This window comes from Cuculus canorus, chromosome 7 (genome assembly GCF_017976375.1).
Source record: "Cuculus canorus isolate bCucCan1 chromosome 7, bCucCan1.pri, whole genome shotgun sequence".
NCBI lineage: Eukaryota > Metazoa > Chordata > Aves > Cuculiformes > Cuculidae > Cuculus > Cuculus canorus.
Window position 1 is genome coordinate 18800805 of NC_071407.1, and position 23808 is coordinate 18824612.

Consider the following 23808-nt stretch of genomic DNA (forward strand, 5'->3'; position numbering starts at 1 on the left):
AGTGCTAGGAGACTTTTTGAAGCCTAGTTCTCCCCTAAATTTGTTCCTTTCAATCCTTTGCAGATGGGCTCTTTTTTCCCTTCCTCTCAGCCACAAATCTGATTTCCCTTTTCAGTGGCTGTCACCCAGTCATCACAATCAGACTGGGCTACTTTGCTGTTTTTGATCCCTCCAACCAACCGAACCATTAAAATGTTGTCATTTTTAACCAACTGCGTTTTTTCTTTCAGGAGCTTTCTGACAGTTTCATTGTAATACATGCAAGCTTTTCAATTTTAATGGATAAAATAAAATCTAGCTGTGAAGTTATTTATTGGTTAGTTAAGGGATGCCTCATAGGACATTTCAGGATGGTGGTTACCTGTTGTGTTATGGGGTTGTTGCAAAAGAATAAATCCCTGTGTTTAACAATTTAGCTGGTTGTTAGAAAGTTACTAACTCAAGATTGTCTATTGGAAACTAACATCATCTTCCCACTGCTTAATTGTCCTGCAGGGTAACATTTGTGCTTATACAGTTTTCTGTTTAAGTACTGAATACAGTACTTAAACTTAGCAAGACATTGTTTCACGCACAAAGTACTTTTTTTTTTTCTTTTTTAGACAAATCTTCAAACAGTTTTTAACTAACAGAGTGCTGAAAGACCCTAAGCAGAGGCGCTTTTTCAAATCCAATGACCTTTATGAACTTTTTACTCTGAGCAGCCCAGATGTGTCTCAGGGAACAGAAACAAGTGCCATTTTTGCAGGTATACATTTATTTTCTATTTGTTTAGATGAAAAAAATCTTTGAAGCGTTAGATACATGGGTACTAATTTCATTCATCCCTCAGGTACTGGTTCAGATGTTCAACTCACAAAACATCAGTTGAAACGGAAACTTGAAAAGCCACCTGATAATGGCGCTTCTAAAGGTGATCTCCATCTCGCGGAAAGCAGCTCACCAAAGTACAGCAAGTCATCCAGTTCCTGCTCAACCACCCACATGACAAATAAAGCAATAGACACAAGCAAGGAAACCAAAGGAAATTTTGAAGCCTTTGATCAAGATAGCTATGCAAAAGATAATGCACAAGCTGCTACTAATATAAACTTATTGAATAAAAGCAAGGAGGAGGGCTTGGAAAGAGCTGACAAATCTGTGTCCCAGTCATTGCCAGGTGATGCAAGGTCTTCAGAGAATGCCAAATGTCTGAATGCTGTGGTGGCTGATGAGGTACCTGGAGCAGCTAATGCAAATGTCAAGGGAGATTTTAGCCTTACTTGTGGTGCTGGTGGCTCATGGGAAGAGCAGGCTGCTAAAACTCAAGATGGGCAGTTAGATAATAATCATTATAAGTGCACCTCAAAAACAAAGCACAGAGTAGACGTGCTGTCACATGAGAGCCACAAAAATAAGTCAAAGAAGAAACATCACAAAGATGCCAAGTTTGAAGGGGAGCGCATCCCTCATCTAGTGAAACAAAAGCAATACAGAAGGGAGAACAGCGAAGAGAAGGAGGAAGACTCAAAAAAAAATGATGATTACGTCTTGGAGAAACTTTTCAAAAAATCAGGTAACCATTTTTATTTGGCTGCTCAACACTGTCAGAGTAGTTAAACAGAAGTATACAAGACTTAACACAAGTGAGGAAGTAGCAGTTCTGTTACTGTGGTGGTTAGAGCTACAATACATGTTTTATCTATTCTGTTACTGTAGTGAAACATTTAAAATGTTCATCATTGAAATACTCTGGTTATGAAGGTGCTAATTGCCTCAGCAAAGACATTCCAGAGAGATCTGTAGGCTTGTACCTTCTGTTTTTTAGGGGTACACAGTGTCATGAAGCATGATGCCATTATGGAAGCTTCCAGTGCAGATCATGTGCTGGTGGAAGCAGAAGCAAACAGGGTGGCCCAGGATGCTTTAAGAGCTTTAAAAGTCTCTCGACAGCGATGTTTAGGAGCTACCTCTGGTGTGCCAACCTGGACGGGCATGAATGGTCTTTCAGGTGCACCATCAGGAGTAAAGTAAGTTCAGAAGTTCAGTTCTGTCATGGGTTTTTTTGGTTGGTTTTTTTTTGTGTACTTGATATTTGCGGTAACATGTATCAAAGTAGAGTTTCATGGTTTATATTTAAGAAATGCACTAATGCATGTTACTGGCGTAGGAAGTCCATTCTGAAGTACAAAGAAAGCTTTATTGTTTCACAGTAAAGGAGAGAGACTTTGGCAGGGGGCTGAAGAACCCTAAAACACAAACACAGTCAATCTATTTGGCAAAATTATTCTGATTATTTTGAGAAGGATGTTTTATGGAGTTAATTTCTTTGTGGATTTTTAGGAGTCGGTTTGGTCAAAAAAGAAACTCTATGCTGCTTTCTTCGCATTCCACTTGTGCATCACCTGTGAACAAGTGCAAGGTAAGAGACAAGATGACATTACTTTTTATTAGGCAATATATGTGAAATGTTCTGATTTGTGCAACAAATCTGGCTTATAGAGTGCCTGTTCAATACCCATTTGTTGTATGATTATGTAGAGTTCTACGAGTTTTTAGTCACCTTGAATTTGATTTTTCATGTCTTGATATAGCATCTGGATGAACTCTAATTAGATAGAGCAGTCACTAGTTGCAGTGTGGTTTGGTTATCTGTCTCGAGACCAGCAGCGCTTTTCTTTTGTTTAGGTTCTGAGGTTGAGACCAGAATGTATTACCTCTTTGGTCTGTATTTCGGATGACTAGCTTCTCAGTGTTCAGGATTGTTGTTTCAAGTCCAAACAGTAGGCAGCTTTTGTTTAACAGATTTTGTGGATCTCAAAATCCAATTTGTTCCATAGTCTGTATGTTTATTTGCAGGATGCAGATACCATAAAGAAAGAAAATGTAAAGAAATGCAATTCCAATGGGCATTTTGTTGGAAAATCTGGAGAATCATCATCCAGTGCACTAGACTCTTCATCTTTACTAGCTAAGATGAGGGCAAGAAACCACCTTATTTTACCGCAACAAGCAGGTATTGAGGGAGATGAGGATGTTCAGCAAACACCTGCCCCAGCCCCATGCTCAACAGAATACGATGAACTGCTCGTGGATATGCGTAACTTCATAGCATTCCAGGCCCGTGTGGATGGTGAAGCTAGCACTCAGGAGCTACTGCACGAATTTGAGACCAAACTGCCTGTGGAGCAGTCCTGTGTCTTCAGAGAACTTCTCCGTAATCTCTGTACCTTCCATAGAAGCCCGAATGGTGAAGGTGTCTGGAGGCTGAAGCCAGAATTCCGCTGACCTTTGTCAAGGGAAGGCATCTGTCTGCAGTCAGCCACCACTCTCCTTTGAAAGACTTAGTTTGTTTTTTAAAATGAGGAATTATTTCATATTCATGATTTAATAATTGAGCAGTTGGTGGTGCAGCGCTTGTTGCAGACTCAGAACTAACCTGATTTCTGATTTACACTATTTATATGAAAGTGCCATCTACCTCATAGATGAAATGATACAAAATATCAGCACCTTTTCTTTAAAAGAAATCATAATATAAATGGGATGAAGAACACCTACTGACATTTTATTGCAATAAGAACCATGGATGTTGCTGTGGGTTGTAAGATTTTTGTTTGATTTCTGTGAAATTCCAAGAATTTCTTCCTCAATTTTCTGTATGTTACTTGAATGGTCACGGGGCACACAGAGTACCATTAAAAAAAAAAAGATACAGTAGTCAGTGTGAGATTCACTTGTACCAAGAAGTACATCAAAATCATTGCATGACACTTTCATCAGTAGTGAGAATTTTATTTTAATGTTAGTACTTTCATTGTTGTCAGTTGCATCACTAATTAACTTGGAAAATAATGCTTCTGCTGTGGAGGCTTAATCACAAAAATTGGAAAACCTGGCATGATATTACATGACTGACAGTTAATAATTATGGAAAACTTATTATGTTACAGAAAACCCATTTGCACCATAGTTGTCAATTTGGTTACAGTCCCATACACCACTGATAACTGCTTGGTACAATATTTCTTACCACTGAGGTGATAAAACCTGTTATGTTTGTCACAGGTTATGGACTGATAATTGAAATCCCATGAAATGTTCATGGGTCTCACTGTAATTGATGTCAAAAACTTTCCAGTTCCCTGGTAGCACTTAAAATTTTATACCTTGACGAAGACTGAGGTATTAGTTGGTCAGAAGGGGAATGGTTTTACTGTATTTTACTAAACATAATCACTTTGGGCCAGAGATATAATTGGAGTGTGTACAGAAGTTACAGCTTAGAGCTATTCTGTAGACAGGGAAAACTTTACTCTTCCTGACAGTAACACAAGTTCTAGTAGCTATTTTCTTCTACGGAAGGAAGAAAGGACTGGATTATTTGTAGCAAACCCAAATACTACATTGGGCCTGTGTTCAAGGCACTAATGTGTGCTACGTAAGGAAATCTTAAAGGAGGGGGAGCTGGAACTGATAAATTTTAAGAAGAAAGCCATATTCTTGCAGCAACATTAAATTACTGCATGGCTTAAACTAGGAACAGTTAAATATGTCCTTCCTATCCCTAAACTATTGAAAATAGAGAAGATCGAGCTGTTTTGAGGGTTTTTGTTCAGTGCAAGAGTATCTTGCTTAATTCAAGTGAAAGTACAGATACGGAAAGATGAGTGGTGAAGCCAGAATATAAACTGTTACTTCATTCTCATAAAGTTTACCATACTTCCGGTGGCTTTTCCTCTTGGTTTTTGCTCAGTGCTAAAGGATCTGTAGAGATTTGCAAAACGTGGTGCCTCACCATTTCAATATGTGCTCAATTGGCTTTCCACAGACTGGAGCCTGGTAGGGCAGACAGTCAAAGAATCTGTTTCTTTTCCTCGTGGCATTTGAAGATGGGACTCTTGCACCTTTTCCTGTCATCTCTTTTTCTGATCCCTTTTATATTCACCTACATTCCCTCTTTCAGGAGAAAGACGAAACCAAAAATCTAGGCTGCAATTGCAAAATACTTCAAAAATTGTAGATCTATTGATATGACTTAAACTGGGTCAGTAAAAGAGTAATAAACCAATTTTGCTGTTCTTTATGAAGCTATAGGGAATTTTAATTGATTTTGGGTGTCATGCTCCCACACGTTGCTATGCCCCGGGAACAAACCAGGAATTCAGCTGTCTGCAAAGCTCCTGTTGTCACCTTAGCGGTCGGTTCTAATGTCCTGTTTTAAAGACATAGTTCCTGTACTTAAAGTCTGCAGTTTCTCGATGATCTATTAATGTAAATGAGCTTGCATGTACTTTTATAAATCCTTTGCTTTCATGGACTTATTAAAAAAGCAAAACCAAAAGTCTGTTCTAGAAGTCTTCTTTGGGGCAGGGAGAAGAATGGGGTGGAGGAGCCATTTTTTTCTGCATGGTGTGGCTCATGACCTAACATGATCCATGTTAGGTTTATGTACACTTCCATTTTTCATGCAACTTCAAATTATGCATCCCAGCAACTAGATTTTTTTCCCATTCTAACTTGTTTAAAATGTTTAAAAGGCTAAATATTAATATAATACTGAAAAAAAAATTTAAGTATATCATCTCAAAAGTGTATGTGATTAAAGGTCTACAGGCTGATTTACAGGTGAAAGTTGTTTGGAATGCAATATAAATTGTTTAATTTTAAAATTGTACATTTTAAAGTAGCAAAGTTATTTCAGAATAATCCTACTTTTTCCCCACAAAGCATGATCTGATTTTTTGTTTAGCTTTACCTGTGTTAAATGAATTCCTTTTATATATTCAAGGAGTACCTAAAACAATTCCTGACTAATGATATTGCATAGTCAAACATGTTTACCGTTAAATAACTTTAGATACAAAATATTTTTAAGAGCTTGTTCTGAATTTCCAAATATTTTTTCCAAGTATGCCACAGCTGGTAGCTGCTGGTTTATTTGTGCATGACTCAGAAAATGACTGGTGTGGAATTACTTACATTTTTATAATTTGTTTTCTTACCTCAGTAAAAACAGGATAAAGAATGGTCAAAATACAGGTGTTAATTTAGGAATCAAGTTAAAAAAAACATTAAATCTTACTAAGAGAAGACATTTCAGCATGAAACGGTGAGTATAATCTTTAAATTAAAAAAAAAAAGTATACCACAAGGAACTTCTGAAAATGTCTTTCCTTTAAAGATACTAAAAGCTGTGAACTGTGATACTCCTAAAATGTCACGCCAGTGTAGGTGACATGACCTACGAGCCACACAGCTCAGACAAATGCGGTTGAACAGAAGTCTAGAAAGCTAAATAACAAAAGCCTGGTTTGTTCTGTAAGTAGTTGTGGGGACTGTGTACACTGTCTGGGTACAATGTGCTGCACTGGCATTTTAACTTGCTAAAAATGTCCCTTCTGATTTCAAACTGTATTTGTAAAGGGGGATGTAAAGAAACCTCTTGCTTTGTTTTTTAAGATGTGTGTCATCATCCCCAATCCCATCCTTCTTTTACATTCTTCCAGGTGCTTATTCTCCTGTGTTCATTATTTTACTGAATACTTAAGTCTTGTATAGCCAACCCAGTCTTCTCTGATATAAGAACTACATTCTGACCTAGAGAAAAGAGATTCTGCAAAAGGTTGCAGGCATTTGGCTCTTCTGAAAAATAATGACCCACCACAAAATAAATGTTAGCAAGATGCTGAATGGATAGGTAGATAGAATTGGTGGTTAAAAATGGAAAGAAGTGTAACTTCATACTGTGGCTCAGCCTCTTCTCAAAGGGCTACACCATGTGGAAAATGGAGTCTACTACAACTAATAAATGCTATGCTCCCAAATAAAGCTGTAGAGAATTGGGATTGTATATCTGTAAGTTTTGGCTTCAGATGATAATCACCTACAGACAGTTGTACTTAAGTCATAAAGTCAAATTTGCTTTTGATTCTAAGATTGTTAAACTTGGCTAATTTTAACTGTCTTCCAGTAGTGCAATTCTCTGCCTTTCAAGAAGCTACAACAAGGAGGAACAAGACTTTGGAAAGGACTTGATGGATTTTTTTGTTGTTCATAGACTCCTGTAGCACTTCTCTCCTTTGAGCTACTGAGTCATTAGGACTAATGAGTTTGTAGTTCCTCAGCTGCTGCAAATGGAGCTCCACTGACGTGGATGGGCTGATGCTATATTTGAGGACCTAGCATTCTGATACTACCCTTCAGCAGAGCCAAAAAGCACGTTATCTGGGATGATTCACGTCTGTGATTGAAACAGCGTGAGCCTTTCTCCAGTTTCTGTGTGCTTATTGGTACTGCTGTATGGAAGGGACAATTAGACATGAGTTGTGTTCCTGAAACAGGGTAGCCTGTTGCACAGGTTTTTGGTTGATTTTCACAAAGAATGATCTTGTGGACTCTAATTTTGGCTGAATTTCACGTAAAGTTTGAGATGTGCTTTTCAAAAATCATGGAAATAGGTGATTGTAATGATTTTAGTAGCCATCTGAAGAGAGCTTTGTATTTTGATTTCTCCGTTAAAGTCATGTACGAAGTGCACTTGGTTGTACTGATGTCAGCCTGGAATTGAACAGGGGCTTTTTTCCTCATCTACCAATTAACTCTGTCTGTTAGTGAATAACTGTCAGGACCTTTAATGCCTCCATCACTAATACATAAGGAAAAGCAGGAGAATGTTTTACATTTGCGAAGACTGAGCAGATACACAAAACCTGTTCAGTAAACAATGATAATACTGTGTAACTGAAAATGAGAATCATTATATCAGCACTGGTGGGAAAGGAGGGAATTCTTCAATATATTCCAAAATGTTACACATTGAGATCTATCAAAAAAAAAATCCACATACAAATCCAATCTATGATATGCCATGTTTTCTCAGTTACCAAAGGTACCCAGGCAGGCATCACAGAGCTAGAAAAAGCAGTGTGAATATTACTGTTACAGGATATAACCTTCAGGGAATGTTGTCACAGGAAGCGGTAATTTAAGCAATTAATTTGACAAAACAGTCTTAGAGAAAACAGTAACTTGACTAATGTTCTTTAGAAAGGGTAATATGCTCTCCAACATAAAATAATTTTTGTTTTAAAAGAAGTAACTGAGTAGATTAATAATAAAATTGGTGGCATAATACCTGACTTCCATTCTTTTTGTGTGCTGCTGTGACTCCTATATCAAATCTAGTGATAACAGTTGGAAGCAGTTTTCTCTCTTGGAGGGAGGACATGTTGAGGAACAGCCATATCTCAGTGGTTCAGCAAGGAAGGACAATGCAGTGTCTCTTATGCTGGTGATAGCTGTGCTTTCTGAAATGATACATAAAGATGATGAAAATATTAGATGTGAAGAGACCCCATAGCTACTTTATCCAAACTTGGCTTACTCCCAATGTATGGACCATGAAATCATTTAAGCCATAAGGAAAAATTAGGAAGGAATTAAGTTAGGTAGCATAGAGATGGTTTGAAATGTGGAGTAATCTACCTCTTCGGTCTTCCAGGAACAGGGAGATCTGGATTCTCCTGCTATAAGCCTCTAGGTGACTTTGAATGCAGTACTATACACTGGTTTCACCATCCAATGGATGCAGTCTTTGGGGAAAGTCAAGAAATCTTTCAAGTCCTTTGGAAATGCTTCAGGAAATGATTGGACAGTACAAAGAAGTCCTGGTTGGAAAAACAGAGGTAATATGTTCTCTTATCATCTAAATCATTAATTCAGTAACTGTAGTTTACACAAAACTATCATACAAAATTGCTGAGAGTCCAGTTTTTGAAGAGCTTGAGTAGGGCACATGTCTTGGAATCAGGATGTGCTGGCAAGTGTGTGCTTGGGAGTTGATATCCTCTGGGAGAGGTATTTATATATTAGATACATGGTAAAAACACTCTCTGCAACTTAAGGCCATTTATAATTTCCCTGTTCCAACATTCAAGCTAAAATGCTGAATATACACTTATTAACTCAGTGGCTCTCTCCATCTACCCGGCTCTCGAGGGATTGCTATTCTAGGCTCTGGGGTGACGTCAACACTTCTGCTTCACGCGGTATCGCTGATGTGGTACAGTCCTGTTTCTTTGGTCCTGTTCCTTCAGCTGAGACTTACAAGACGAAGCTTTCCTTAGTAATTCTTCACTTTTGTTGGTGACCTTGGTTTTGCTGTCTCTGCTATCATTAGAAGTAAAGAGAAGTCTCTCTTTTCTTTTTCAAATGGGTCCAAGACAGCTACTATGAAGTGAGTGAAATAATTTGTGGTTTCGCTCTCTAACTGCAGAAGCCACAGTGAAGGCTGCAGCGCATCATCGCTGTGTTCAGGGAGCAGAAAACTCCTTTCTCCCCTCCCCAAGAAAGAAGGGATCTCTTGTGATTCACTAAATTAAGAACTACAGAGCCTGCAGAGAGTGTATGGAGCAGGGTTAGACAGCTGCCTTGAGAATGATGCAACTTCCAGACTGCTCTGTCCCCTAGATTTTTATTGTCTGTGTTAACATGAAATTAATGGAAGAAGGGAATGTATACTCTGAAGTGAGCTCTTCATTTCTGAATGGCAGGGTTGGACTTGCATTTAAGTCCAAGCTCGCGAATGTTCTAAAATGCACAATAAAGCTCCGAAGTAAATTTTGCTCTGCCCACTAATGATGCCATTTGATAACCGTGCTTTTTCAATATTGCTGTTTCATATTAATTATAATGGCATCAAAGATGATGTAGCAGGCCACATAATAAATCCCACTGTTCTTACCCAGAAGCAATACCTGAAAGCTTGATGATTTTGAACTCTTCAAACCCTCCAAGCTGTTTATCCCGTCATTTGAAAGAGGGAGAAGGTAAAGCAATGCCAATTCTGAACTCCTTAGAGAATCCACCTAAAATTTTAAGTTAACTATCTATCATAGTTCCCTACAGATTTCCCGCTTTTCCTGGGCTCCTACAGCCAAAGTGCTCACAACACCTAAGTTGAAATAACCTATTTCTATTGTACAGAACAGGAAGGATGAAGCCTTGCACTAATTGCAAACCAGTACGTAGTATCATCAGTGGAGCTATGACCAACTCCTTCATAAGGCTTACATAAGTGGTGAGTCATGCAGTCTAACGGAAGAATGGTGAGTGAGGCTTTCATTATGTTGTTTGCCTAATCAGAAATATGAAAATAAAAGAACACAGCACTCAGTAGGTTACGTTTGGCTAACTGTAGGCTGGGATTTCTGCTGTTGCACTACTATGATTGAGGCATTTCGTTGTTTGTGGTCCCAGCTTATATTAAACAGAGAGGATTTTTTCATAAATCTTTGCCTCTAGGGCAGAGTTAAGGTTGTTTGGGAACCCTAGCTATGTGTTTCCACACATTAATGTCTGGAAGCAGCACCATGGGAGTAGAAATGGAGGTACATGCCTAGGGAGGATACTAGGAGTAAATGAAGAGGCCCAAGGGCGGAGTAGGGTTTGTGAGGATAAGCATGTAAAGAAGTAGTGGAGTGGAAGCAAAGCTTTCACGATGACTGAAAAACAGTCTAGTGATGATTTCTCACCTCTTTCTGGTCTCTTTCCATGCTCTCAGGTAGGTAGTTGAATTAATATTATTTTATCCAGCACTGCTGTTAACCATGAGCTGAGATACAGCCACTAGAAGACAACTGGGGGAGTTCAAGGATCACAGTTGGCCATAGCTTTATAGGCAGCAACAGTGTTCTTTACACTAGTCAGATTAACCCATCCCTGATTCTCATTTTCCTCCCTCGGTCCTCTGCACCTCGTGTGCCAAAGTGAATCAGCAAGCTTGTGTCCTGGTGAAAAAAACAGCAATAATAACCACCCAATTTTTTTATTTTTTTTTTTTTCAGACAAGTGACTACAGTAGCTGAAGGCTGGAAGGAATGGCACGAGGAGGGAGTCTGGAGCTGCAGAGACACATGACAAAGTGTCCTAGGAACGTCAGCTATAGATCTGTAAGAGGGAAGTGCTCCCTTTATCAGATCTGATTGAACAGTCCAGATTAAACTTTTTGGTTTTTTCTTTCAAATGCCTAATTTGAGAGCATGTGGAGCCTCGTGTCTTTGTCACCACCTCATTCTGCTACGGGCCCCCACGCCTGCTGAGTGCGAGTACTCCTGTCTAACAGCGTGTCGAAGAAGAGGAGCCAGAGGACACTTCTGCCCGACTCGTAACCTCCCTCCCTTTGCTTTCCTGCCTGGAAGGGGAACACAGGGCCCGTGGAACAGCAGAACAGGCAATGCTGTGTGAACTGTCAGGAATGTAAAAGAGCTGGGGTGTAAGACACTTGGGAAGGACTGGGGTGAGGGACGCTTGGGAAGGAATAGGGTGCAGGACGCTTGGGAAGCACTGGTGTGTGGGATGCTTGGGAAGGACTGGGGTGCGGGACTCTTGGGAAGGACTGGGGTGCGGGACGCTTAGGGTTTGGGCGAGGGATATGGGGGGAGGTGTCACTCCATCAACCAAAAAAAAGGGGGGAAGGGTGGGAGGCAAATTATTGAAAGCTGGTTCAGTGTGGGAATCATTTAAGCTTTAAAACGGGGGTTCGGCTGCCCCTGGGGCGCTGCGGTCGGACCCGCCGCCCCGGCCCCTCCCGGCTCGGCCCCCGCACCGCCCCGCGACCGCTCCCGCACCGCTCCTTCCTCACGCGTTCGACGGAGAACGGCGAGGAACGCCGCGAAGCCTTTCTGGAAAAGAAGCCGAGGCGCGGTTTGCCGGCAGAGCCTCGGCCTCCCCTCCGCGCCGCCGGGACAACCCTAAGGAGCGAGCGGCGATGCCCATTCATCCCCCTCGGGCTGCTGATGGCCGGGGCGGGGCTGCGCCCCCGCGGCCGCCGCCCTGGGCCCGTGGGGCAGCGCGGGCGGCTCGTGGTGGGCGATGGTGCCGCTGGGGCTGTGGCTGCGCCTGGCCGGGCTGCTGAGCGCGGCGAGCGCCCTGCCCGTGTCCCCCGGCCCGCGGGACGAGGTGCTGGCCGCGGCCCTGCAGCGCCTGCGGGAGGTGTTCGACATCGAGGAGCTGCCCCCCGACGTCCTGCCCCGCAAGAAGCCGCCGCAGTTCATGGTGGATCTCTTCAACAAGGTGGCCGACGCCAACGGCATCACCCGCGCCCCGGGGCTGCTGCAGGGCGACGTGGTGCGCAGCTTCGAGGACCGAGGTGAGCCCGGGCATCCCCCGCGGCCGCTCCCCAGCGGCCCCGGTGCGACACGCGCGATGCTTCGAACGGAATGTTTTGCTATAAGCTAAAGTAGAGTTCGGATTCGCCTAAGCAGTTGTGGGTTTTGTAAGTTGGACGGAATGTCCCTCTGAAAGCACGTTTTCTTTCTCTGAGACCATGTTTTCTCTCTCTGATAGCGTTTTTTTTTTCCTTAAAACGGTGTTTTTCAGACACTGTCCTTCCTTTGAAACAGGTAACCTATCGTGTGAGGAACGATTTGTGTTAACCGTGTCTCTTCTGTAACCATCTCTGTTTGGAATCCGCACTAATCTGAAAGGCAAAGTCAAGCCGAGAGCTGGAGCCGGCTCCAAATTAGCGAGCGTTTTGACTGTTGCAAAGTTTCATAACATTAAAATTAGACCTTGCAAAGTCATACAATATGCATAAAATTTCTGGGAAAATTTATACATATACGTGTAAGTGGGAAATATATTCTGTAGCAGCATTTTTCTCGCAGCACATGATTGATGGGGATAACTCCCGCATGTTGCCCAGGCCTGATAAAGGATGCTCGCTTTCTAAAACTCCAAAACGAGTCTTAGAGGGTTTTTATTTGCCCACATTTTCGGTATCAGGACGGCGGGGGTCCTGAGGAAGGGTCGCTCTTTTCCAGTTCACGTGGACCGGTACCACTTTTACTTCGACATCAGCGCGATGGAGAAGGGCGAGCAGATGCTGAAAGCCGAGTTCAGGGTCTTCAAGCTGAAGAGGACACGTGTGTCCAAGCGGTCTGACGGGAAACACTTCTGCCGGGTGAGTGGGGAAAGAAATCTGTCGGTCAAACGCTTACTCGTGCTTTCGTTTAATTATTATTTTACTATTATTAAGAGCACTGAAAATGAGGAGGGCAACTGCTTGCCGCGTAAATTTGCCTTATTTTCATTTTTACGGGATTGTTGTCCTCCCTTTGCCGCCAAGAAGCGCCCTTAGGGTCCGGCGGGGGCCGCGCTGTCCCTGCGGGCGCTGCCGAAAGGCGCTCCTGCCGGACCGGCCTCAGGCCCTGCCCGTCTGGTCTGGGGTCTGAAAGGTTTGGAAATGAAAATCAAAATGTGTCGGCTTGTAGTAATCTGGGATCCATGGGAGGATAAGGGCGGGTGAGGACTCTGGTGGTTGTACCTGTTGCTTTGGCAAAAGGGAGGATCAGGCTTTCTGCAGACCTACAGTCGACTATGGGGAGGATGTTCAGAAGAAAGAAAAGGGATGGTCGGGGTATTTTTCTATAGTATCCAACAGTCCAGTATCCTGCCTCTGGACCAGTCGAGAAGCAGATGCATGCACTGATACTTTTGCTTGGTTTGGAACGATAGTGCAGTGTTCCAGCTATGATGTGGCAGAAATGTGCATCATCTTCATTCCCCTTGTGTTGCTAGAACAACAGTTTGTTTTCACTTACTATTGTTCTGTTGTATTGCTCTCATCAAGGTGGAAGTGTACGAGCTCTTGGAGGGTGGAAGTGAGCCACACAAAAAACATCTCATTGCATCAAGATTATTGTCTCTGTACGCAGAAGGCTGGGAAGTTTTCAACGTCACGCAGACAGTAAGCAGAGAATTCTGACTGTTAACTATATATATATATAATGTTAATTATAAATCTCCATTTAACTTCCTCTGTAGACTTCTGTGTTAGTTTCGAGATTTGTTTTGAATGTAGCCTTAAACTGTAAAAGTATGTGGATGTCTTTCCATAGTATAGAAAAAAAGAAAACAAAAACAAACAAAAAAAAAACCAAACCAAAAACCCAAACGTGGTTTAAAACATATGCTTTCTTAGATTTAAATCTGTACTCTGGGACAGTGTTGTTCATTGCCGAAGCTTTGTGATCAGTATGCTTGGATGACTGGCTGATTTCCATCTTAAGTCATGATAGCACTGCTTGATAATGGCCTGGCCTTATCTATTAGTCTGTAATTATAGCAATTAGATAAAGTAAATTTGCTTGATTGCGAGTTAATTTCTTCAAATGCCATGTTTGTTATATTTAAATAGAAAGTCTGGAGAGTTCATATTACTCTGTTATTAACATTGGTATGAAAAATAAATTCCTAGCTAAAGTCAGAGAGGATTTATTTTAATTTTAATTTTAACTCCTAGACTCATCTATTTACTAGTAAATTCTCTGAAATTAATTATCTTCCTGTAAATGCAGCTTTGGGGAATGCATATGGTATTTTCTATTTCTAAACATTGAATTACTGGTTTAAATATTAAACTCAATTGAGTCTCAGCTATACGGTTACCTCAGTTCTGTCATTATATATGTTCTTACACTCTTATAGCCTGTTGCCTGTTCCCTTCTCATAATATAAATATTGCCTAATTGTAATGGTGTAAAAAGAATATTGAAACAATATTTTTTCTTTTCTCTTTCATTCCTAGGTTTCCAAGTGGGTTGGAAACAGCAGCTCCAACCATGGCTTTTTGATAACTACAACACACGTATTCAACACTAGAACTGAGCACAACCTGGTTCAGTTTGCCAAGAGCCAGGATGCTTTGCAAGAGAGCAGAAATGCTCTCCTTGTCCTCTTCACCAACAGTAACAAACGGAGGTCTTCCAGTTTTGTACCCTCTTCCACGAGTAAGTTCACAAAGCAGCAGCCGCTGTTCTGGAATATGAACTCCCCATTCATCTTGTGATACCTTCTGCTGCCTCATGTATACCTCATCTCGGGATTTACATGCACTGTCGAATGGGTTTTAAGTTCTGCATTGTCACTGACCAATTTTGATAGCTCTTCCTAGAGGGTCACCCAACATCTTTATTGCTTCTGTCCTCAAAGAAAGCATGTTTGCAGTAAATATTCATAAAGCCTAGGGACAGTCGGATTTGTTTTGTTTGTAAGGGGATGGGAGTTTTGGTGGTTGTTTTGGTTTGTGTTTTTTAATTGCTATTTATATTATTTTTGGGGTAGTGAAGTTTGTGTGGCAAATGTAGATTTGGTTTAGATTAAAAAAACTCAGTCACGTGGAAAACTTTGTGAAAATGCTGGTAAAGCAACTGTAAGTAGAGTTAAGTGCGGTTTTCAAGAGTGGAAGAGGTTGTTAAATAAGTAATTTAAACCTCTCCATTCTTGGCCTGGTTTTTAAGCACCTGCTTAACTTTGGTGGCTAATTAACATTGGCACTAAAGGCTGCTTTAAAGAAAGACAACGCCCTCCTCCCGGTGTCTTACCTCTCCCACTGGTCTTCCAGTGAAACCAACTCAGGCTGGATTTTAAAGCCTGATCATTGCAAAGAGCCAAAGCTGGGAGTGGGGGGGCAAAAATTATTCTGGTTTGGTTTTGTAGGGTTTTCTGATAAATTATTGTATTGTATCTTAGAAAGAAACTTGGTAGGACTTGCATCAATATTAGGTGGAGAACTTTACTTACGGCAAAAATGAGGCTGTCCTGTTTATTTTTGTTTCCCAAAGAGAATTTTTATAGTGAAATCCTAAATCCTAATTTAATGAGCATCTAGCTCTGTATGGGATACTGTACTACGATTGAGAAATTGATTCCCATTTCTCAATCAAGAAACTCCCTAGACCTACCCATTGTTTGTAGTCAGTGAATATGCGCAGATTGTTCATCTGCCAGCTTGTATATCGGTGGCTTTCGGCCTGTGTACATGAATCTTGAGGTTTCCACAGTCATTTATGAAGGGTTCTCAGAAGATACGTTAAGAAAGCAAATCAGTTGGCAGTGAGTTTCGTTCTATAGCAGTGTTCCATAAACCTGATGGCAATTTTTTCAGATCCCAAAATTGAAAAATAGTTTTTAAAAAGCTAGTCTATGGGAATACATTGTTTTTCAGGTATGGGTACAATTCCTGGGAGAATAATACTGGAGAGAGAAATAGGCTGTGATGTCAACACTCTGTTAATCCTGCTCAACGTCCTGTGTGTTGTAGGAATGGCCATATAAAGACTGTTAATACCATTCTGACAGGATTCAGCTCTGAAAAAGGCCTATGGAGTTCACAGAATGTATTTAGTATCTTGTTGAGCATTTCCTTTGTATTTCTGCTGAAATGGGGCCTTTCAGGCCACAAAGTGAAACAAACTATTTGACAGTTCTTGAAAGGTGGCCGAAATGGCAATTGAATACACACCGCTGATGGTACTTTCACAGTTTGAAGTGTCATTTTAAAATCTACTCTAAAAACTTTAATGTAGATTTATAGAGTAGACTTTCACATGGGATACTGTACTTAGGAAATTAATTTCTTTCATGGGAGATTAACACACAGCTTCCTTTCAGAACCAGAGATGAACCCTGCTGAAACTGATGCTTCACATGCACCTCGTGAAACTCAGATCATTGAAAGCAGCAATGAAAGCACCAGCAGGAGACGCCGAGCTGCTGCAATGCCTTCTACCACAAGCCAGGTAACAACATGTCATCGAAGGGAACTCTACGTTGACTTCCGTGCTATTGGCTGGTCAGGGTGGATTATTTACCCAAGTGGATACAATGCATTTTATTGCAGAGGAACCTGTCTCTTCCCCTTGGGGGAAAATCTAAATGCAACAAACCATGCTACAGTTCAGTCAATAGTCCATACACTTAAACTGTCTCAAGATGTTAGCACACCCTGCTGCGTACCAGATGAATTGAAGTCCCTCAATCTTCTCTACTTTGATGACAAAGAAAACGTGGTCCTTAAAAATTATAAAGACATGGTGGCAACAAGGTGTGGTTGTCATTAGCAGAGCCTTGATTTTGTCTGCGTTTGGCTTGCACCTGGGCACAGTTCCCTATTTGCCACTGAAGATACCAATGGAAATCGCATTTCAGATTACTGGGCAGGAGAGCCTGAAACTCAGCTATGCTTCAAATCCTTCTGCTCTCACCATGGCTGTGTGGAAAGATGTTCAAGGCTGGCTTTCAAACAACAATGGGAGTGTATGCCGACTTGCATGGAGAGCTCCTTGAGTGCCTACACACTGGAGGAAACCATTACAAGCAGGAACTTGCTATGTGGAGGAGTTAAAACACCTTAGGCCGAGTATTCAAATGAAGGGCTTGATCTGTATATTGACACTGAAAACTTCTTAAAATATAATGGACATGGCATCCTACCGCAATCCAGGACAGGCATGCAAGTCTTTAGGTAACAGCCTCATTCAACTTTGAGCACGTAGCTTTGACTGTTCCTACACAGAGCTTTCAGGAGGAGTATTTGCCCACACCTAACCTCAGCACCCTCTACCATCTGCAGTTTATGCAGTACCTGGGAATGTGCTGCTTGCCCGTATTCTGTCTGCAGCTCTACCAATGCAGAGACATCCTTGTAAGTCCACCCAGGACTTGCTACATGGTCTGAGGGAACATATAGGTCAGCATTTGCCTGGGAATCTGCAAAACTTAGTGTCTGACACAGGGCTGCACTTCTGTTGTATGTTGAAGGGTGAACCAGTCCACCTCTTCATAAAAATAATTATCTTCCATCATTTCCTACTGTGGCTGTGTAGCAGCAGAGGTTACCTTTGTGTGTACAGTGGTTGTGCAGTGGGATCCAAAGCTGAAGTCAGACCCCCATTGCTTGGCAGGAAGACAGCCACTAAGCTTTGAAGGTCTGTGAGAACATGCTGGGTGCTGGCCTGGTCCTGTATCTGAGGCAAGTCTGATGGAAGGTACTCACTGATTCCCTTCCATTCTTCCATGAATCATAGGACATAGACTGGGAAGGGCCCCCTGACGTCCTTCAGTCTTGATACAGTTTAATGCAGGCAACGAGCCCATTACAGTTTCTCAATCAACTTATTTGATTTGTAATTTAGGCCTGGTTAGGTTTCTTGTCTCCATTATTCCTTGAAGGAGGCTGACTTCTCACAGAAAATGACATCTCCCGTGAGTAGAAACTCCATGGACAGTTTTTTTGCTCCAATAAGAGTAAAAAAAAAAAAAAAATGTAAATTTTTTTCCTTCTGTAAATAATGATGTCTGTAATAAATTTATTTTATTTAAAAGCCTAACACTTGGAGTATAGTAACTTAATCTGTAACATAAAATGTTACTTTTCAAACAAATCTAATGTAATATTGGTCTGGGGTTTTGTGCTGTAATTGAACCTCCTTCCTAGAGTCACGAATCACTTTTCCAGAAGAGATGACGTTCCCAATGGCTTCAGTGGGCACTGTATCAAGTCCTCTTAATCCTTGTCAAAGAGTATCATGGGTAAGCAGAATAGATGTGTTTCCCTTCAGGGAAGATCCGGTTAATTGTTCCTGAAGTGAAACTTGCATTGAAGTTTCTTGTAACTCTCTTGAGTTAGGCATAGAGATTAAAGCCTTTCAGAGTTGGTTGCATGTGGTGTTGTAACAAAGCCTACCTCATGGAGGTCCTGAACTAAACATGCCTGAAATAGTTTCACTTTTCTTGGTGTACAAGGCCTTATCTTGGGATGTTTTTGTTAAATTTTCACAAAGTTAGAAAGCCGGGACAAAAGAAATGCTATTATTCATAGATACAATGCGGGGATGAGAAGGCTCTGGCCCATAAGCATGGACCAGATGTGCTTATCAGAACTACAGCCTGGAATGGGTGGAGTAGGGGAGCCTGAGGAAACCAAGAGATTAGAAAGAAAGGATGGCATGCATAGGTCAGTGTGGGGAGGATTTTCTCCTGCCTGGTAGTTTCTGTGGAAGGCTACAGAGGCTGTTGTGAGTACCAGCGGGGCTGTGACACTCCAGTGTCAGGACAGCTTCAAGAGCAGGTCTTAGGCTGGGAGCAACAGTTAAGGCAAAGGATTTTGGTACTCAATCCAGGCTGGAAGAGGCAGTGGAGTATTCAGTAAGATAATTTCTGTTAGGGGCAAAAGGCTTGATTTCCCCAAGCTAGGGAAGTAGACTGTGGTAGGGCTCCTCTACTTCCATCCGGCAGACCACAGGTTGAACTGTGGTTGTGTGAGCAGTATGGCGCATAGGGACTCCAGTATGACTGAAAGTTCCAAACCTGTTGTGTGTGCTCAGTGTGGCAGAACAAAAGTGTTGTCCTTTCTGTGGAACATCCCATCATCACCATGCTGATCACACAACCTCATGTTCAGAACTCCAGACAAATGGCCAAAATCCTCCTCTGCCTGGGAAAAACTTATGCATGTGTGTGTGCAGGCAGGGCTGGTGGGGGGAGAGGAGGGCACGTGTATTTTGATCCTAGTATATGGTCACCCTGGTAAAGTGGAGTAAACATCTGGTAGCAGGGTGGTGCTAACGGCTGCAGTAGCCACACCTGGCCATTGTATTTAGTGCCATTGGCAAAGGGACCTTGGAAAGCCTAAAGGGTCCTAATGTCTGGTTTATTTCCTAGGATGCTGTTTTGAACTTTCCCCTTTCCACTGCAGCAGTATTTGGTGATTTAAGTCTGTAGGAAACACCTTGGGAGTAGGAAAATATATCTATAGTGAGAGTCTGGACAAGGTAGTTTCTAAATAGCTGCTTCAGCTTATGTTATCTATGCTTTTTTGGTAGGGGCCTGAAGAATTGAACCTGGAAGTTTTCACTGCCAAATAACACTGGGAGAAGGAATGCATTTGGAACGGACTGGCCGAGGCAGGTTTTGCATCCAACACGCTCCAGTCTTCTGTCCATGATATGACAAATGCTTCTAGCACCATCATCTGTGTATCAGCTGCATCCTTCACTGCTCAATTCAAAGAAATGTCCTTTTTTTCCTAAGTTATTTTAGTGGGTTTCTTCTTGTTTCAGATGCCAGGTGAAAAAAACAAGAAAAACTTCTATTGGAAAGTAAATATGATTAATATTAGCTGACATAGTGCTGCTGTACAATAGAATCGTAGAATGGATTGGGTTGGAAGGATCTTCGAAAGACCATCGAATTCCAACTCCCCTGCCATGGGTAGGGACACCTCCCATGAGACCAGGATTCTCAAGGCCTCATCCAACCTGGCCTTGAACACTTCCAGGCAGGGGGCATCCACAACTTCCCTGGGCAACCTGTGCTAGTGCCTCACCACCCTCATTGTGAAGAATTTATTTAAATCTTTCTAATTTATTATTATTTAAATTTCTAATTTAAATCTTACCCCTTCCAATTTAAAGCCATTACCCTTTGTCCTATCGCTTCATGCCTTTGTAAAATATCCCTCCCCAGCTTAGCCTGGGCTGCAAGTGCACCTTGTCAGCTTGTGTGGAGCTTCTCATCAGACAGCACCCCCAAGTCCTCTGCAGGGCTGCTCTCAATCACATTGTTCCCCATCCTGTATTGAAACCGTGGTTTCCCCTGCACCAGGTGTCGAACCTTGCACTTGGCCTTGTTGAACGTCATGAGGTTTACGTAGGCCCACTTCTCCAGCTTGTCCAGGTCCCTCTGTATGACATGCTGTCCTTCTGGTGAAATATGCACAGTCAAGCTAGGAGCACTCAGTAGTTTTGCACTCATTAATTTATTTTTTTCTGCACCACTCAACATAGTCTCATTATGCCCCATTAAACCCTGATAATTAAAACAAAATATATTGGAATTGTTTATCCTGGACTTTGTAAGGAAATGAGGTTCATAATAATGCCAAGGGAAAAAATTTACACTACATCAGGACTTGTAATTAGAATAACAATTAAGAACAATTATGTTCCTTTTTTTTTTCCTAGAATAAAGGTATATTTTCTTGTTACTTGTTACGTGAAATAAGTAAGAATTCCAAAATAAGACGTGCTACACTTTGGAGTCTTAGTTTTATCAGAATATTATATGTATAGGTGGCAAGAGCAAACAGCAACAGGTAGGAGTTTGGAGGGAATATGTGACTCAGGTTGTGCATTGTCATACCATGTTGCATGACAACAGCAGCAAGAGAAAGCAAGCCTGGTAGCAAACCCTGCTGTGATAAACGCTGTACCAGTAAGGAGCACATCTGGCCCTGAAGAGCTGTCATTGTGAAAAAGCAGAAACAAAAAGGAATGACTGCACCTTTAATATGGTGGATGTTACCAAGAGCATGGGCACCCTGGAGACTGATGTTCAGGTGTATACAAAGGAAAAGCCCCGTGTTAAAGGACCGAGAGAGCCCTGCAGCATCTCTCCCCTGCCTCCAGCTCCAAGCCCTACCGAGGGCACAGCTACAGCCTGTGTGGGGCTGTCGGAGCCGGCTCAGCTGGTGGCTGGAAGCAGAGTGCCCCATTAGCACCGAGGTGTACAGATGCACAGTGCTCAGCTCTGCAACCCAAGGTCTGCTGGCTTGGACCTGTGACAGCTTGCAGGTCGCTGCATCTTCTCCATGGCATGAGCTCAGCATGAGTCTTCTCTGGTAAATAACATACCTTGCATTTTATACCCACAGGCACACGGAAAACAGGATTTCAGAGGCAGGAAGGCTCAGATAACGCCTAGGAAGAGAATCCAACCCCATGGTAAAGTTATAGTGTTATGCTTAACCCTATGATAAAGAGTTTGGCTCGGGTTTGGAACTAAAGAAGTTCAAGTATGTGAGGTGTGTGCAGTCACATTACTGTATAAGGTGGGGAGAACATTAAACCTGGCGCTGAGAACACTGCAGTGATACTGTAGTGGGATCTGAGTATGACATGAGAGAGAGCTAGTGGTAAAGACCACAAGAGATTAGACTTCCGTGGTCTCCTGTTTGTAGAGGTGTTTTGTTTAAGGAATTTCTGTACTGCTCCGTAAACAAGGTAGAAATTATGGGTAAGGTGCTTCTTAGCACTGAAGCAGGGGGAGGAGTATGTTGGAAATATCCTGGGCCGGGTAAGGTAAAAGGGATTGGCTTGGTAAAATTGGTCTGGAATGGTTTCCTGTGTGAGGGGGGAGATAACTTAGATGTGCCCGCCCTGAGGAAGCTGGACGGCATCAGTACTGTAAAGCATCTGAAAAGCCTCTGCTCTATTCTGTCTGCTCTGCAGGCTTGAAAATGATGTTCAGTGTGAGGCATCCAGTTAGGAATGCTATGAGTTGTTTCCAGACTGCCTGAGGTAGTTACTCTGGTTCCTGTTCTCCCTTTAGGAAATGGGGCGTTTATGTGCTTTACTTGAAAGACCCACAGAGGATGGTATTCGATTCACAGCGCTGGAGCTTGTCTTCTGAAAAGAGAGACACTGGTTGCCTATCGTGTGTTCCATGGCTTTCCCACAAATATCGAATCCTCTACCGGATCATCTCCAGTCCCTTTAGGATCCACATGAAAATATATACGTGCATGTATACATTCGAGTCCTTTCTTCTGTACACCCACAGGAATGTGCATCCATGCTCAGGGGCAGCCCCTCTCCTGGCTTTCCTCAAAGGATGGTGCTGCTTATCCGTAACTGAGGCGGAGTGCTTGAGGCTAATTTGAGAACATTGTCACATCCAAAGGCTGCATCTCAATGGCTTTGTGAAAAAATATGTCACACCTCGGCCACTTCTCCCCTTCTGGCTGGAGATCAGTTCACCTCAGAGGAGAGTAGTTAGCAGGTGTGAATTGACCTTTGGCGAATGAGAAAACTGTGCCTCAAAACAGCTAATTAAATGTCTTCTTTCTTCTTACGGGGTTTATTGCTAAAAGCTATTCACAGAATATGATGGACTGCTAACGTTTTCTGTTGTCACAAAGGATACACATGACTGTAGGTTCACGCAGATACTAACTGCCCTAATTCAGGGCTCGATCACAGTCTTGGTCCTTGAAAACAAAGGCTGGAAGTTTTACCCGTAGGTGGGAAAATGACCTGCTGCTGAGAAGTGAGAACTGAAACCATGATTTGTTGATGCTGTAAATACAGGCCTTATGACACACAGGAACTCTATGGCATAAATCCCAGTACACCGGTTCAGATCTAGTCACAAAAATCTTGTATGTTTAACTGGCAGATTAAACGGAGTCGACAGGCAGCATAAAACCAGTGTGTGTACTCGAAAAAAACAGTATAGATCCTATACTGTGATCCACGTAGGAATCACTGTTTGTCCATCTCAAATTTTTTTGCTGAAGGTGCTTAGCCAGTGTTGGTGGCCAGGGAACTGTGTCCTCAAAAGCCAAAGACAAGAAAAAAAGAAGGAAAAGTAGTATAATTCACCCAGACCATGTCTTCAATTCTCTGGGGTTAAATCAAGCTAAGCATTGGGCTAGCTTTCCTGACAGGAAAAGCCCTCTAGGACACAGTGCTGCTGGGAATGAATGATCACAATTTTCAGCATAAGGAGTGAGTTCTGGGTCTCCACCGCTGCTCCCAGGATTCCCATTTTACTGCTGGACTTCAGGCTGTAAGTGGAAATTTTCAAGGTTTCAGTGGTTCAAAATCAGTATTAGACCAGATGATGATGCAAGAAAAAGAATTGAGCAGTCGGAGATAAAACTCTGATTTCCTGACTGGAGAGATAGGCGTTTGCTGTTAGACCTAATACATCATCTCTGTTTAAAAAAAACAACAGCCAAAGGTAAGCATGTTAGATACTCCACTCACTATCTAACTTAACTGCATCAACCAGTACCTTTTGAGAATTGTTTCAGTTTATTTACTAAGATTTAGACATATACTTATGATTTCTGAGATGTCTGGGACTTCCTAGGAGTATTTCTCCTAGATTATAAGAAGTTCTTTTTTCCAAATATAATTTATAATTATTGCAGTGATGGAATTTCTGATTCACTAAGGTACGTTGTCATGTGCTGCATTTTCA

At 42.0% G+C, this 23808-nt stretch overlaps 2 protein-coding genes across 5 annotated transcripts in view; both read left to right on the forward strand.

The window, feature by feature from the left end:
- Positions 1–5313, forward strand: part of ERCC6 (ERCC excision repair 6, chromatin remodeling factor) — a 46384-nt gene extending 41071 nt beyond the window's left edge. For all 4 annotated transcript variants that reach the window (XM_054071783.1, XM_054071780.1, XM_054071782.1 and 1 more), the window contains exons 17-21: positions 603–748; positions 833–1555; positions 1808–2009; positions 2323–2401; positions 2839–5313. In XM_054071783.1, the coding sequence (XP_053927758.1) occupies positions 603–748; positions 833–1555; positions 1808–2009; positions 2323–2401; positions 2839–3267 (1579 nt within the window). In that variant the 3' untranslated portion in view covers positions 3268–5313. The remainder of the gene's footprint in view (positions 1–602; positions 749–832; positions 1556–1807; positions 2010–2322; positions 2402–2838) is intronic.
- Positions 5314–11853: 6540 nt separating this feature from the next.
- On the forward strand, positions 11854–18021 carry LOC104067961 (bone morphogenetic protein 7). The gene is made up of 5 exons (XM_009570772.2): positions 11854–12130; positions 12804–12943; positions 13613–13729; positions 14570–14771; positions 16435–18021. The coding sequence occupies exons 1-5, from the start codon at positions 11854–11856 to the stop codon at positions 16881–16883; spliced, it is 1185 nt and encodes a 394-aa protein (XP_009569067.2). The 3' UTR covers positions 16884–18021.
- Positions 18022–23808: the final 5787 nt, after the last annotated feature.

Coding starts and splice junctions, on each gene's coding strand:
- LOC104067961 (XM_009570772.2), top strand. CDS start 11,854: ATGGTGCCGCTGGGGCTGTGGCTGCGCCTGGCCGGGCTGCTGAGCGCG. Junction 12,944..13,612: donor ACGGGAAACACTTCTGCCGG/GTGAGTGGGGAA, acceptor GCTCTCATCAAG/GTGGAAGTGTACGAGCTCTT. Junction 13,730..14,569: donor TTTTCAACGTCACGCAGACA/GTAAGCAGAGAA, acceptor TTTCATTCCTAG/GTTTCCAAGTGGGTTGGAAA.